General features: G+C 31.7%; 1 protein-coding gene across 3 annotated transcripts in view; it reads right to left on the reverse strand.

Annotated features, from left to right (window-relative positions):
• Window positions 1-16,448, reverse strand: part of LOC105661769 (protein meiotic P26-like) — a 263,978-nt gene that overhangs the window by 57,088 nt on the left and 190,442 nt on the right. The window contains exon 6 of one of the 3 annotated variants that reach the window (XM_076539774.1): window positions 60-149. The exons of the other annotated variants lie outside the window; for them this stretch is intronic. Coding sequence (XP_076395889.1) covers window positions 135-149 — 15 coding nt within the window. The 3' untranslated portion in view covers window positions 60-134. Of the gene's footprint in view, window positions 1-59; window positions 150-16,448 lie in introns of those variants that run through there. 3 annotated transcript variants of the gene reach the window in all.

The raw sequence follows: 16,448 nt of genomic DNA on the forward strand, positions 1-16,448 counted from the left end.
GGCGACGGGCTTCATTGGCACGATTAGATTTAATTTCTAGCCCCCTCGTCCTGCTTGCAACTTACGGGGCTAATAACCTTGCGCAATCTCGATCTTAATAGTTCTCCCGGCTACGAGATCATGCTTCCTAATTTTTAATGCGGGACCTCCTGGAAAAGGATACCTCTATCATATATCCCTTTTCAAATTGAATCTTTTTAGATTTTTATTACCACCGCTTTAATATTGTTAAAATTATTAATATTTCAATGATCACTATATATAATAATCATACACGTTCTACGTTTTTGTAATTAGATTTCTTGGAAACGGATACGAGATTCTAATGAAAGTGGACTTCTTTCAGGTTCTATTACTGTAGTTCTAATATTGTTCTCATTATTAATACTTCAATATTAACAACATATAATAATTACACAAGTGCTACTCTTTCGCAATGAGACCTCTTGAAAAAAGATACAAAATTTATAAAAGTATTTGAAGGCGAACTATGTCACAGGATTGTATGTTAATATATAGAATATTTTCATAAGTGTTAATACATCACAAATATCTAGACTTGGGAATTTTTATATAAATTTGTTATCAATTTTAAGGAACACGATTTTAATTAACTAGTTATAAATAATTTTATCAAATACTGGACCAGGTTCTAAGTTTTTCTTACGAAATATTCTAAAAGAAAATGTGAGGTTTGTAGACATTTTTTAAAATCTTCTTCAGATTTTATATGGATGGTTACAGGACTGCAATATTGATTAACACTGAATGTTATGATAGCTACATGCATGTAATTTATGAATTGTAATGTTAATTTAATGTGATTTTAATGTAAACGTGTTTGATTAGCTTATTACAAATAAATTTGCTAAATGCATGCTTAGCGTTCTACGTCTTTGTTATGGAACTTCTAAAAAAGAATGTAAATTAAGAATGTAAATACTTTATTGTAAGCGTGCGCTATGCGAGATGCATGTACATCGTAAGAATTATTGCCGATCGTCGTTTGTTTAACGGACGAGAGAGCGGACGACCGGGAGCCGGTCGTCATTCGTTAACGGTTGCCCGAATAAACACGTTTACATCGATTCTTGGATTTTTATTTAAGCCATCCTTACATTATCTATATCATCTATAGCTGCGTGACTTGTAAATTTTCTTATGGATCTAATGTTTATTTCAATGAATTACAATGGGTCAACATCAGATCATTTTGTTATATATAGAATCAAAACTTCAAACTTTTGCTAAATTTAGGTAATTAATTACAAATAATTTTGTAATATTTCATAACCTATGTTTAATAGAGCTAGCTAGATATTCAAAACATAATAAATTTATTCAATCCAAAATTCCAGTTTACCGGTTTTTCTAAATTTCATCATGACAAAGTCATCGATACTATTTACAGAAATTGCCCCAGTCCTTAAACCAAATAATAATTACCAAATCTGCCTGCTTATAATTGGAATAAAAAATACAACATTTTTAAAATTTACCTTCTTTTGCTTCTGTATTTACAGTGGACCAAACTGATGTGATAAAAATTGTCTACTTATTCTTAACATATAGTTAATCGATATAATTGCAAACTTTTCCATAAAGACGCCAGAAATATTGTGTATGAAACATATATTTATATAACAATTTTTACTCGAAATAATTAAAAATATTCGTTATTTGTCCTATACAATTGATTTGGTTATAAAGATTTCTACAAAAGCATAAAAATGGTTGTCAATCACATACGAATAACGAGGTTTCGCAAATAAATGGCTTAAGTTTGATAGAGATCAGTCTCGAAGAGACTCGATCGTTTCAATAGACACAATGTGAACTATGATTAACCTGATCTATAAAGGACAGTTTTGTCGAGTCTGACATACGAGAATCCACGTTAAGATCCGCGGGGTTAACCGTGTCTATTGCAGTTAACTCGAGCGATGACGAGCGAGCGTTTCACAGCATAGCCTGCAGCATTCATAATCGAGTCGACGCGGCTGGTTTTTGGATCGCGTTTGTACGTTCGAGCGCATCGTTAATCGACTATGCGCAATTATTTACAATATCCTGCAGATTCAATATTAATCAAAGGGCTAACGACTGTCATTTCGTATTCCCGTTAATCGTAAATTCACCGAACCCCGTGGCCCTGCGTTATTATACGCAATGAGTTTCGCGATTCTGTCAGCGAGAGGATTTACTTTGACACATCAGACAGAGAACCGCGTAACGTGTGAGCGAATAAAAATACTTAATCGATACGCACAGGAAGCTTTTGTACTTCCAATCGACAATTTTTGCTGGATGAAACGATAACTGCATTGCTGATCAAAATTATAAATTTGCTTCGTTTTTAACTAGCAGTTAGCTTACTGTTATAAATAATACTACTGTTTTTATTATCTGCGGTATCACTACTGTGATCATACGTACTTTATGTTAGACGTCGATTCTTTATTTTACTACTTTGTCCTTTAGGTTTATTTCTTTCCATCTGAACCAGCCATTTTGGTATGTATCTGGCGAATTAAGATGTGTAGTTGAATAGGTCCACAGAGACATTAGATTGACATTTCTTGTTATTAACAGGTGATGGAATCAAATTTCTAAATGTTTCCACAGTGCTTAAAAACATTCTAAAAATTGTAATTCTACTTTTCACTTCCCAGATCTAATGAATGGACCAAAATGTTTTATTGTTTTTGAGGACATATTTGATTACAAATCTTACATAGGTAACTAAAATCTTATCATATAACATATCAATAGCTTTTCCAATGTACAAGAATTACTATCTATAACCTATATTTTTTAAGTTTAAACTACATTTTTATATCTTCTATTTTTAACTATATAGAATAGACGAAAGACTAAAGTATACGTAGCACTGCTATTTAATAAAATACCCTAAAATGCAAACTTCAAGATCATGTATATATTTGTCGAAAAAAGGTGTTGACATATGAATTGAATAAATGTTATTTATTGATAAAAACGACATAACTCTAACCAAATCAATATCACTCCCACAGAACGAATATTTTCAATAATGAACAATACGTGGATCAATGAAAAGACGCACTCGAAAATCGAAACATTTATATTAAATACAATTTTTATATTAATATTGCACATAGTGTTATGAGTTTCTCAAATGCAGATTGATTGATTTTAAATAATTCATTTTTGTGAAAAGTGTAAAAATAATTTTTTTTTAAACTTATGCACGTGTTTATATTTTCCAGTAAATAGTTTTTATTTTCTTCAAAGAAATATGGTTACCACAAATTCACGTAATAATACAAGAAAAACAGTGCTAACAATAAGATTTTCTTATTGTAATAAAATAAATTATTGCTCTTTTTATGAAAACCGATATTGGTAGGTTGGACAATAGTTTAAATTCGCTTGTTAAAAAAAAACGTTTAGTTATTAATTAATTATGACTGAAATAATCAATGATAATTCCAACTGCGGTTAACGTGTTTAGTATGTCATTTTGCAGAATATCGTTTGTCTATTGCGTGGAAAAATTATTTAATTATTTAATTAAGAATTGAAAATAATTATAATCAGTAGTAAATAAAAATATTATTGAAAATTTTAAATACAAATGTTGTTATAATACTCGTATACTTGAAGAATTTCTAGGTTTTTGAAAAATAAGATTGAAGTACAAATAATTTAATAATTTGTTCGTCTCCTTAATCCCCGACCGATTTCTTTTACTGAATAAATAAAAGAAAAATATTAATTACTCAGAACGTTAATAAATTATTAAGGAATCCTCCAGGTAAATAGTGCGCAACGATTCGTTAAATGAATTTGATTAATTATTATAGTCGATAAATGCTTATAAATTAGTCTTCTATGTAACCAATATTAATGATAATTCATGTACAAATTACTACAGCGTAAATTGAAATAAATAATTTATTGTGAATAATTTATGTGGAATATTCATTAGTTTATTATATTTGGTGTTTAATTGACCTTTGCTGTATCGATTGTTATGCAAAACATTATTATATTCAGTAGGGCATAAGAAATTATGTAGATACACTCCAAATGTCTGTCGCATTAAATATATCTTTACACTCTGCTAAATATTTTGCATACAACACAGGACAATCAAATACTACGTATAAAGATTGACGAGTATTTCGAATTTTCTAAAAAAAGGATCACGTTTATAAAGTAGGAACACAGAGTTAGAATAACTAACAATTAAAGGAAAAAACATATCTATATATGTATATGCGAAAACACGTGTCCACTGTATCATATTTTATTTATGATTCTAGTACTACGTGTACAGCATATGGAAAAGCGAAAACTTTAAATCTCTCATGAAATTTTGAGCAGTATCCTCCCCATGTGCATTCAATGCATTATTAAACACGGTGTTCCCCCAACTATGTGCAAAATTAGAGTCAAATTAACGTTCTGTCCATCCCTCATATTTCAATTAAATTAATATTGTACACTCTGTAATAATCTGTGCGAATTGCTGTCATATTTCAAAATGCTAACAACCTAATCATTTTCAAATCCCTGACGTTTCAAATATTTACCTGCAAAAATCACGATTAACATTTATACTTTATATTCGCAACTTTTGTGCCTCCTAAATTTTATATTTGATTGCGTGTGAAAGAATAGCTATGTCATTAACCTTAATATTTTATTGCACTATTTACTATATTATTTACTGTACTACAGTATTATTTGATGCTATATTGTCAGGTGTTGCACTGACATGCATTGCATAATCACGCATTGTGTAGCCACGCGTTATGAAATCATGCGTTATGTCGCTATGAGTCGTACTCTCACACGTTATATGGTCCATGCATTTTTACCTGTACTATGCAAGCGATACGTGTTCAAATCAAGCATATACGGACATATATTTGCAAATCCCTAGTTCTCTACACCGACATACTTAAATCTAGATCTGTAGTTTTCCAATGTCTAAGTGCACTATGTTTCAACATTGTATTGAAAATGGGTAGATCAAATGGTGGAAGATTGCCCTCACGGTTCAGATTTTTCCAAGTTGGATATAAATACTTGCATTTGCTACGGCTAGAATTATCAGTTAATGAAATATGTAGTTTGATATCTACACGACTTTTATTTCTTTCGATATTCTCTTTGACAAATCTATAGAGAATTAAATAACCTAATATAACCTCTATTATTTATAAGAATTTATTCACTTGCCTAACTGAAAATATTCGCATTAAGTACTTGACACTATGAACAATAAATGTAACAAAATAATGTAAATGTATTTAGTACGATTTATTAAAAATGAAACTATCACCTAATAAAATATTCAACTTCAGGATAACAATTAACGTATTTTTGAGAATCGTTGAAGGTAATTAGCCTGTTGTTGTTTTGGTTTTACACGACTTATGGAAGTAATGGACAGCATGAAATTTGAAGAAGATGATCATAAGCAAGTAATGCAAGCGACAAACGATTGCCAGTAATTTGAAATCACATGACAATCGGATATCGTAGGTCTATTTATTTGTTCGAATGTGGAGAACGGAGAAAAACAAGCAGCTAGTCGTTGTGTTGAAGTGAATAGGCACATTATTCCTTAAGGATGTGATCGCGGAGTGGGCAAGGCGAGGACTCCTTTTGGTAAGGCGGCTAAGCCCTTTTACTCTAGAACGGGTAGAGAGTGAATATCAACATTTTTATAATAAGGTTAGGATCAAAGAAAAGAGTAATTTTATCGATATTTTACGTCATATATCGTCTAATGCACATATAATAATAAATATATTGTAATTATTATATTTGTATGCAGCCAGTCCATGCGTATAGCGTCAAGTATCATATTTCAAACAACTCGAAAGTATTACGGAAAAATAACATCGTTACGCAAACAGTGATTCGAGGGTACAAAGCATCAAATGAACGATACAACGAGGAACAGGATGGTGCAGAAGTTACAACAACACGAGGGCGGAAGTGACAGGGTACATGACTGGTAAACGATGTTGCTCGCAGCCACTTGTGGCGCACGTAACAGGCACGTGAGCGTGTGCAGGGGTCGCGTGTTGCATTCTATAGCGAGAAACGGGGTGAAGAGCACGATTACACGAATCGTGGTTGTATACATAGAGGCCGAAAGCGTGCTGGCTTGCCAAGCAACAGTGTGCTCTTTCCCTTTCTGTGCCACTGTCTACACGGCCGACAGTTTATTTTCATTCGCGGGTCTTCTCGTTTTTCACCTTTCTTTTGTTTCGTTAATATTTCGGCGTTTAGGAAATGTTACAGGTAAACCACTTTTTACGAAACGTATTATTTTATTTTTACTGAACACTCCGCAATTAACGGTCTTATTGTTCACTACCACCAATTTGTTAGCCAGAAGAATACTTCTTATCCATTTATATCATAAAACTTTTTAGCATGTGTAACGTCCCGCGGAACCCTTTTTTTTACAACACCACACCTCAGATCTATTATCGACAGTATTAGGCAATTACCGACAGTACATTACGAATCTATTACCATATCTATCAAATTCGACAGTCGGTAATCAGTATATACATATATATATATATTTTTTCATTTATACTAATTATCTTATAATTTCGATTTAGAGTAGGTAATATTTTTCACACCAATAATTGAATATTAAGTAGAACGATTAAACCAAGATTATGTATTATTTTATTTTAATACTAATAAATAGTTTTGTATGAGAAATTTCCGTTACGCTATGATGTGCCTACGTGCCGTGATGATCGCCCCGAAAGCCCCGAGAACCAAAATTATTTCCTTAAACTAGAAAGCTATAAATCGAAATAGACTCGGCTCTGATAGAAAAGGACAGAAAATGTATTTTTCGCTAAAACACCATTATACTATTATTTTAATATCAAAATGTTAGTCAGAAATTAAAGAGCGACATTTAAAGTATAATTAAACCATTCAATTTTATAATTAATGTATAATAACGAATTCATATGAAAATTTAGATATTCTGACGTCACAGAAATTCCAAGAATTCGGCAAACCTGCGAGTATAAAAATAATTTTTAGAAAAAAAATACGCCGACTTCGAAATGCACTAAAAAGTATAAAATAATTTCTATTTCCTAATGAAGTAATTTCTATTTCATTCAATCATACAATTACGTAACAGATATGAATGAAACCTATTTACTCGTTAGGTATTATATTAAATACATTTCAACCTTTTCGGAGGCGGCGCAAGAAAACGGAACAGTTTTCGCTGTCAAGAGCCGAAACGAATCTTGATACTTGATTGGTCAAGCGGGTATACGCCATTTAGATACTTGATCGTGGGTCGTTCTAGTAGCTAGCTAACGCAGGCTCCCCATTCAAACGATCTCGTATCTGAAACTTCTTTGGGAGAGAGCTATACTTAGCGCCAAGGAAAGCTAAGATATCAAAACGATAGCTCTCAGTTAGTCATATTTGATTTTTCGTCGGATTGCTACCGCGCCTTCAGATTCTCGGAGCTCGCTCTGGGTCGTTTTGTAGCTAGCTAACGCAGGCTCTCCATTTGAGAGGCTTGGTCTCTGAAGCCCGTGTTTTTTGGGTGGCAGTTCAGCAATGACGGCTTTATGTTAGAATCAATTGATTTGCTACCCTGTCAGACTTATACTGTTCACCTGATTCCGGTATCGTTGGGTCGTTCTAGTAGCCAGCTAACGCAAGCTCTCCAATTAAGCGATCTGTTTTCGGCTGTCAGTGTTCGTTTTGGCTAAAAGGGTCATGGACCATTAGTTGCCGAGTCAGATAATAAAAAGGATAACTGTTCCGAAGACATAATTCATTAGATACAAATAAATTTTGGTAATTTGAGTTAATAAAAGAATACTGTTCTCACTCTAGCGTAATTTCCGTAGTCGATTTCCGCGTTAGATTTTGCGAAAGCGTATTTAGGTACACTTAGAGAATCACACTTAGGTCGGATTCCTTGCCGCGGTATACTATAAAGCGCTAATATTAATTAATTCCGTAAAAGAATATTTATACAAGTCACAATTTTGTCATTGCGATAGCTTCGAACACGAGAATCGAATATATAAAGAATATCAAATTTAGTTAATATTATAAAAGCGAATGTAGCTTTATCAGAGATCAGACTTAGGTACGATCCAATATAAAGTATTAACCAGCGAGTTTCATTTCATTAAATTCACGATTATCTATTACATATTGTTTAATTTGTCAAGTACTATTATTTCTATTACTACTATTATTGTTATATCAAAATATATTTAGTTCTCTATTCTAACTAATCATTTATAATATCTATTTCTTTATTTTGTTGTTATTGTTATTTGTTAGTTTCATTTCTTACCGTTTTATTGAATAAATTTTGTTGTTAAAATATATTAACCTGTGAATTTCACTCCTTAACCCCACACCACACGAATCCCACGATCTTTATTTGCAAAGCGAGTCGTTCAGGGGGGTAAAAGCCGCTCTTTACTTTTCTAGCGTTTGTAACAAACTTTATTTCAGGATTAATTTTGAAAAAAACTGAGTTTGAAAATTTCATTTCAATATTTATTTTCCGCTTTCGTATTTTCACGTACAAGAACTTACGTATACTACGGTGTTTTACATTCAGGTTTCTAAATATTGCTGACACTTCAATATTTTATTAAGCTTTATAACATTTTGAAGGATGATATCCGTCTATTAAGTTTTTGAATAACAAATTCATACACCAGCTTTTCGAAAATAATCAATATAAAAAAAAAAATTTTTACCGCTCTTGATTTATAAATTTGCAAGTCTACAAACTTCTGGACCAAAAAATTTTCAAATTTCAAAACTTGCGAAATTTTTCATTTTAAGTTCTAAAAGTTGAGAGATTTGAAAATTTAGCAATTTTGGTTGTTCGGTAAGAAGAAAACTTAGAGATATAAACAAATTTAGAGAATTCCAGAATTTTGGAAGTCGAAAATGTAAAAATTTGAGTATTCAAGAATTTTAAGAAATATATGTATAAAACTGGGAAATTTTTTAATTTAAAAATTCGAAGATTGAAAATTTTGACGACTGGGAATTTGGGAAATTGAGGATCTAAAAATAAGAACTTGAAAATTTAAATACCTCGAAATTCGAAAATCTGGAGATGAGGCAATTAAACAAACTATTTAGAAATGAAGGGATTTAAAATTTAGGAATTTTAAAATTTAAAACTCAAGGCTTTTGATACGTTCCGAAGTCTTACAATTGAAAACTTGAATATCTTGGGAGGTTTGAACATTTTAAAAATTTACAAATTTACTATGCAGATTAAAAATGTAGAAGTTTGAAAACGTGTATCTATAAGAATTTGAAAGTTTAGGAGTTTGAAAATGTAAGTGGATATTTGAAAATTAAAAAATTTAGAGTTCAGAAATTTAAAAATTAGGAAAATTCGAACATTAAAAAATTTCAACATTCAAAATATAAGGATCTACAATTTTTGATATTTTGAATTTTGAACAATCTAAATTTAAAATTTTTTGGAAATTTAAGCAGTGGACATTGGGGATTGAAAATTTTATGATTGGAAGCTGTCATTTACAACATACGTCACGCAACCTGTAATTAAATACTATGAAAGTGCAGAACTGTTTACTATACATATAAGAGGTGATTTAAGATGGAAAGTTTAATTTTAATAATAAGTATCAGATTATTATAAAAATAATTTTGCCCAGTAAGAAGTACCTCAAAACAAAATATCAATTTGTCCTATTATTCTATTGCTAATATTATTAATATTATATTAGTTTTTTGACCTTCATAGCATACAATATAAATAATAATTTAAAGTAAAATACCTAAGGAAAATTTAAAATATCTTAACCGATATTGTGAGTAAGATCATTAATATTCTAATCCACGTAGAAACACAACTTTCAACATCGACATTTGTCATACACAGTACTCGAATTATTTTTCAAAAAATCCTGACGAATCTTTCCCTTCCAAAAGCTGCAGCATTAGTGCAAACTCAATTAACGATAATTAATTACAAATCAATCGAAATAGTTTAAAAGAAAGTAGGCAATTCGATTATCGACAACAATGTCAAAGTTAAACGGAGAGGTGATCAACGGGAGGTAATTACACGATTGACGTAGCACGCGCAAAATGCAACCAGTATTCTGTTAAGTTCGTTAGTGTAATTAGCGTTCGCCTCAGCCGAGACCATGGCTCGCCGTTCCCTAGGTAGACACGTAACCTTCTTAGGTGATTAGGATTCGATATAATCCCACGTAAGTCTCTTTTGTGACGGCACCGTGAGAAAGGCGGGGTTAGATCTCGTGGATGCCAGAAGAGAAGGTCGTCGAACGAGTTAATATGTCTTGGCTATAAATCAAAGGAAAACTTGCCGACACCACGATGACGGACTTTCTGTGCTACAAACCGCATCGAGATTTATCAGATACGGAGACAACACACTATCTGGGTATTTAGAAAGCACCGGTGCGCGATTCCAGTGAAAATGCATGGAATTACTTCGATGAAAGTCCCTGGGTAACGATGCTACTAAAATAGATTACGGCGCACTAAAAGTTAATGATACGTTAAGTTACATGCTCGACTATATTTAACTTTTGCATGAGAAACAAATTCCTTCTTTATGATCGGATTATTAGCCTATAGCTGGTTGCTGCAATTCGATCCTCTCGTTTCTTATATTGCATATTTCTTACAGACTAGTGACCTTCAGAACGTTTGTTTCGATTTTTTGTATGATCGTAATGTCATTCGAAGTAATACTTTTGCAAAACTGTGGCGCGCATCTTTCCAAAATGGTGGAGTAATTTACGTTGTAAGTTCTTGTAAAAGAAAGTTCTTTTTTATATTTAACCGTTTGAGATAATATCAAGGATAAAAGTTAAATGCAAACAATTTTCCGCTTCCTCCTTATTTTTTCAAGAATAATGAAATAAAAAACAGGAAATAAAAATTTTTTTATTTAATAAAAGAAAAATATATTTTGTTTTATTTGTTTTATTTGTTTTATTTAAAGAATTTATTTATTAAAATTTTCTTTTATTTCATAATAAATTTAAGTAAATACAAAAAAATGTACAGCACCCATAATTTTTTCTGTTAGAATTAAAAAATTACTTACTTCTTAATTGGTTTTAGTAAACAAATTAAAGAGGATAAACAAATAAATAAAATATATCAATTTTGTGGGTCTCGTATTCAGAAGTTCCGATCTAATAAATCTAGGACCATTTCATCAGCTTGTAATTTTTGGATTGTTTACATAATATTCTGCAACATTTTTGCGAGTTGCGCGCTATGGTTTTGCATAATTGTTACTTTTGCCATATTTTATAATTATATCAAGTTTAAACAAAATCGATGTTCCAAACACAAGGTATCTTCATTAGAAGTATCTTCATTAGCGCTAATTAAACAGAATCTGCAGTCTTGTACAATAAAAGTTTTTTAGGATTTGATTGATGGTACAGAAATTTCATAAATAATTCTACTCTAAATTCATCAATAATTCTACTTTCACGGGTCGCACCAGGAACTGTGCTGGCGATGGTGTAACTTGTGTATTTGTGCGAAACGGCAAAACTTATCTAAACGATGCGGAATTCAAGTGCAATAAATCATAAAGACAATTATAAAATGAATCATCGAAGGAAATTTATTTCTACTTTATTGAAATCGCGAATCACGGTGAGTGATCGAATTTTGACCCGATAAAAACTTCATAGCATTTTCATGAAAGTCTTATGAATTATACAGAATACTTCAGAATTTTTAGTATTTATTAATAATATTGAAATATTAACAATATTGAATTTACTCTATAGTGATCGTAAAATTGAAAAATTGCGGATTTGGAAATGTGGGAACTTAGAAACCAGGAACTACAAAATGTAGAAAAATTAAAGTATTGATAAAATTAAAAAAAATGAAAATTTGAAAAGTAGCAAATTTGAAAATTTAGAGATCTCGAAATTTGAACAATTTGTGAAGCAAAGAATTTGTAAATTTAGAAAATTTGTGGATTTGGAAATTTATAAATATAAAAATGTGAGAATAGCACAGAAATCCCAAACTTGTGAACTTACAAATTTGAGTACTCTGAGAAATTAGGAGTTTGTAAGTTTTTTAGTTTGAAACTTTCCGAATTAAAACATGGAAATTTGAACAATTTGAAATATTGCGAACTTGGAAATTTGGAAATGTGCAAAATTAAAAAATTAAAAATTTTTAATATTTAGAAATTGAGAATTTGGAAATTTGGGAATTTAGAAATTTCCTAATTTAAAAAATGTAGAAGTCTGAGATTCTAAAAAATAGTGTTGCTTTATAGTGTTCCCCTATAAAGCAGAGACGAAGGGCACATGGTCGCGCAATGACAACCACCACGGTCATGAGGCCCAACCCTGAGACGTCGGGGCCATAAAACAACCACAAGGCCCTGAGTTTCGCGGGAGACTAGGAAACTTCCCGGAACCGGAAAAGACTATTATAGAGAGAGCATCCGAAGACTAGAGTTCATCTTTGGGGTAGCATCTTTCATAGAATATACAGGGTGTCTTACAATTAGTGCTGGTCCTTGAAATGGGGAAGTAGTTGGCATGATTCTGAATAAGATTTCCCTTTGTAAAAATGGGGCTTGGAGCTTCGTTTTTGAATTATTAAGGAAATACACGGACAAATCAAAGCCCGAGGATTACGCGCGTTCTGTCGCTAGGCTCGAAAGCTGTCGCTCACGTGTCTACGCACGCGTAATCCTCACCTCGCGTTATGAGTTTTATTAACTTGTTACATACCAAATGTTAGATTTCAAAACATACGAACAATTAAATGCAAAAATATTGCTAAATACCACATCAAACAATAATAAATATTTAGTTCCATTTGTACAGTTTTATTCAAGTACGTACACGTAGTTTTGTGTAGCAATGAATGGTACATTGAATTTTATAAAATTCAAATCTCGTTTAAGATAAGAAATTTAAATATTGTATCCAATAAAAAAGACTTGCATTACAATAAGTACAGTAGGTATGTACTTCATCCGGCCGATTTAGCATTCACTGACTTTCTATTTAATTACATCCTTATTACAAATATTCTACATAAAATTATATACTGTGGAATTCTTGTATTTTATGGAACATAAATAAATTGTAAATTTTGTAACTGAATTATTAAAAATACTGTTTATATTTTACAATAAAAACCCTTCGTTCTACTTTTTCAATATATTAAAAATTTGCGATAGTATTTCATTTTCTAACAAATAAATTTGGTTATAAGACATATTTATTTATTAGTTTCTCATTAGTATTATTTGTGGAAATTTTAGAAATGCATTTTTCTTTCAAATTTGTAACAATTATGCAACAGAAGATCAATTTCTTGGTTTTTTAACAAGATCAAAATTATGTTGTTTAAATTTAATAGTTTAAAATGTAATAACATGTATGAATAGTAAATGCATTGTTAACGAAATAAATTATTCCAACTGTTTGAAATAGTGCAAACAAATGTCGCTTTTCACGACAAGCAATGAAATTAAATTGACTTATTTGAGTGACACTTGCGTTGACAGCAATGAAATTGCTTCGCTCACAGTTGAAATTTATTGTATTTACAACTCAATTAATTCCGAACGAAATAACCAGTTTTTTAAATATTTTGTAGATTTCGAATATTCGTTAAATCAGAACCTAAACATCATTTACAATCAAAATCGATAAAAATGTGAAAATGCATTGAAATCCAAAACGGGCTAGTAGAGATTGGCAGCTGAAAACGGTATCGCGCTATTATCGGAATATTTCTCGCCGTTTGGACATCGATGGAAACGGGCATAATATCGCGAAAAAGAACATCACGATCAAATATATAAAATCACTCGAATAATTGATTCCAGTTTAATGCGTCGCATTAACGGAATTGTAAATTTCAGCTTTGTGAGAGGAGAGAGAGATAGCGGGCAAAGGGTTAAATCGTAATTAGCGGATGGCAAAACCGGACAGATATACGCGTAGAATTCTAACGACGCGCAATCCCATAAAAGCGTTACCCCCTTCAACCCCCTACGCACCCCTGACACCCATTGCGAACGCGATTTTGCGCGCTGTAAAAGAGTTTCTCGTGGTTTTTATTCAAATTATTGCCTCGAGTGAAAGGCGCCACAGAGTTTTTCCTCTCGCCTTTATCACGGCGAAATAACACGGGATAATCGAACGATCGTTACTTAAAAATACAACAGAGCTACTGGATAATATCCACAACCAGTTTCAAATAAGAAGAAAATAAGAAGAAAGTAAGAAGAAAGTAAGAAGAAAATAAGAAGAAAACAAGAAGAAAATAAGAAGAAAATAAGAAAAGATTCTTGAAATCGATCGCGAATTTAAAAGAGACTTTTTATTTTACAAGGAAACATATCGAACCGCGTCATAAATATGATTGAATATAGACATTAATTTTTTATCTCGATATAGGTTAATATAAATTTAAAAAAAAAATATTTTAACAAATTTTGTAATTTAAAACAAGCAACGTGTGAACCGATCATTTGCTTTGTGTGGTAATTTTAGTGTTAAATATATGTTTAAGTATATATTATGATTCCTCACATTTTGTAAACAAAGTTTGGAAGTGTAAAATGTAGTCTTTTAATTATTTTTATTATGAAAAATTATCATTTCAGCAGTGTAATGTTTCTTTAGAGATTTTTAATACACGATTAAATATAAACGTTACAAATTTTGATAAATGGATATTTCGTTTCAAATAAGAATTCATCCCATTTTAAATTCCTGACAAATCAAATAAAAAATATACAAACATTTACTTTTTCACATAACATGCACATTTCAAATTTTTTATCAAATACACAATTTTAACAGCAATAAACAATTTAAGAAGTATTTTTAAATAAATGCCAATGTTTTCTACCTTCAGAATGCAGTTTTTGAGCTCAATAAAAATATTATATGGTAATGAGTTAAAGTGTGCTTATCTTGAATCATTTTGCAACATTTGTTTAGTTAGTCTAAAGTTCCATAAGTAAAATTATTGAAAAAAGATTTAATTTAGAAACTGTAGAATCTCGTACTTTTGGAAATTTAGAAATTTCGAAGACTAGTAACTTGAGAATCTAAAAACTAGGACATTCAGAAATTTGGAAACTTGAAGATAGAAAATTTGTTAATTTGCGAACTTGAAAACTTAAAATATTGCGAATTGCAAACCAATAATTGACATTAATTAAGAAATAGCCAAATAAAACTGCTTGTCAGCGGAGATGGTTATTAGTAACCACCTTAAAATAGAAATGTAAACACCGCTGAACGTTTTTGATAACTAAAAAAGAAATTTTACTGCATAATATACTGATACATAGTAATTAAGATTAAATTTCTACCATTAATAACAGTTATTTGCAATTAAAATTAATTTTTATCACTAATAATGATTACAAATGGTTAAAAAACTGTTAATTATTCATAATACTGCTTAGTAACCAGAACAATTAAAAATTAACATTTTCTAATCGTGCTATTTTTGAAAAACGTTTTCGAGAAAGCAGGTGGCTTTCATCGCAATACGAACGTAATTTTATTCAAAGACTTTTTCCATAAAGATTTGAAAAATAATTGTTATACAACAAAAACTGAGTTTCCAATTTCATTTTCGAAGAAAGTAGGCCACGTGAAAAAAGCGTATGTAAATATACTTAGTTTGCGGACAAATTATTCAAATCATTGGGTCGGAAGGGTTAAACAGTAAAGTATCCTTCGAGCATCATTCGGATACGGTCAAAGCCCGTACAGAGGCTAACAATCATTGAAGGGTTAAATCACCACGAGAAACGAAAAATAAGAAACACAACGAGAAATCCTATCGGCAGGAGCGAGAAGGCCAATCAATCTGTCACTTGTAATCAATTAAAAGCCAATAAACCAGACGCTGATTGGGCTGCAGGCACGAGAGTGAAAACCAGGACGATAATAGCGAGTCATTAACAGCTGCACAAGCTGTGTTTCTATGGCAGCTCGTCGCCGGTACGCTCGACGACTCGCTTGATTTCGAGTTCAGCTTTACAAAAGCTTGCTTCGCGGTGTCCCTGCCTGCTAGACTTGTAATGACGCTCGCTACCGAGCGCGTACAGTTCCTCGAGGAGAAGCCTCGTTGACCCCGTCTCGATTTCTCGAGAATCGCACGATGGATCGATCGAAAATATCGAAAACACGCACCGTCGCGCGTGAATCGAGAAAAAGGGTTGGCGAGAGAAAAGGGGGTTGTACCAGCCTGGCAAGGCGAGAGGGTGTGTTTGGATTTCAATTGCCGTAGGTTCGGAAAACTGGCGCGACACTCGTTAAAAGCGACGACGAGCTCCCTCGATGGATGGATTTCTTTCATTTTCCCTTCGTCGATTCGAG

Source organism: Megachile rotundata, chromosome 14 (assembly GCF_050947335.1).
Source record: "Megachile rotundata isolate GNS110a chromosome 14, iyMegRotu1, whole genome shotgun sequence".
NCBI classification, from domain to species: domain Eukaryota; kingdom Metazoa; phylum Arthropoda; class Insecta; order Hymenoptera; family Megachilidae; genus Megachile; species Megachile rotundata.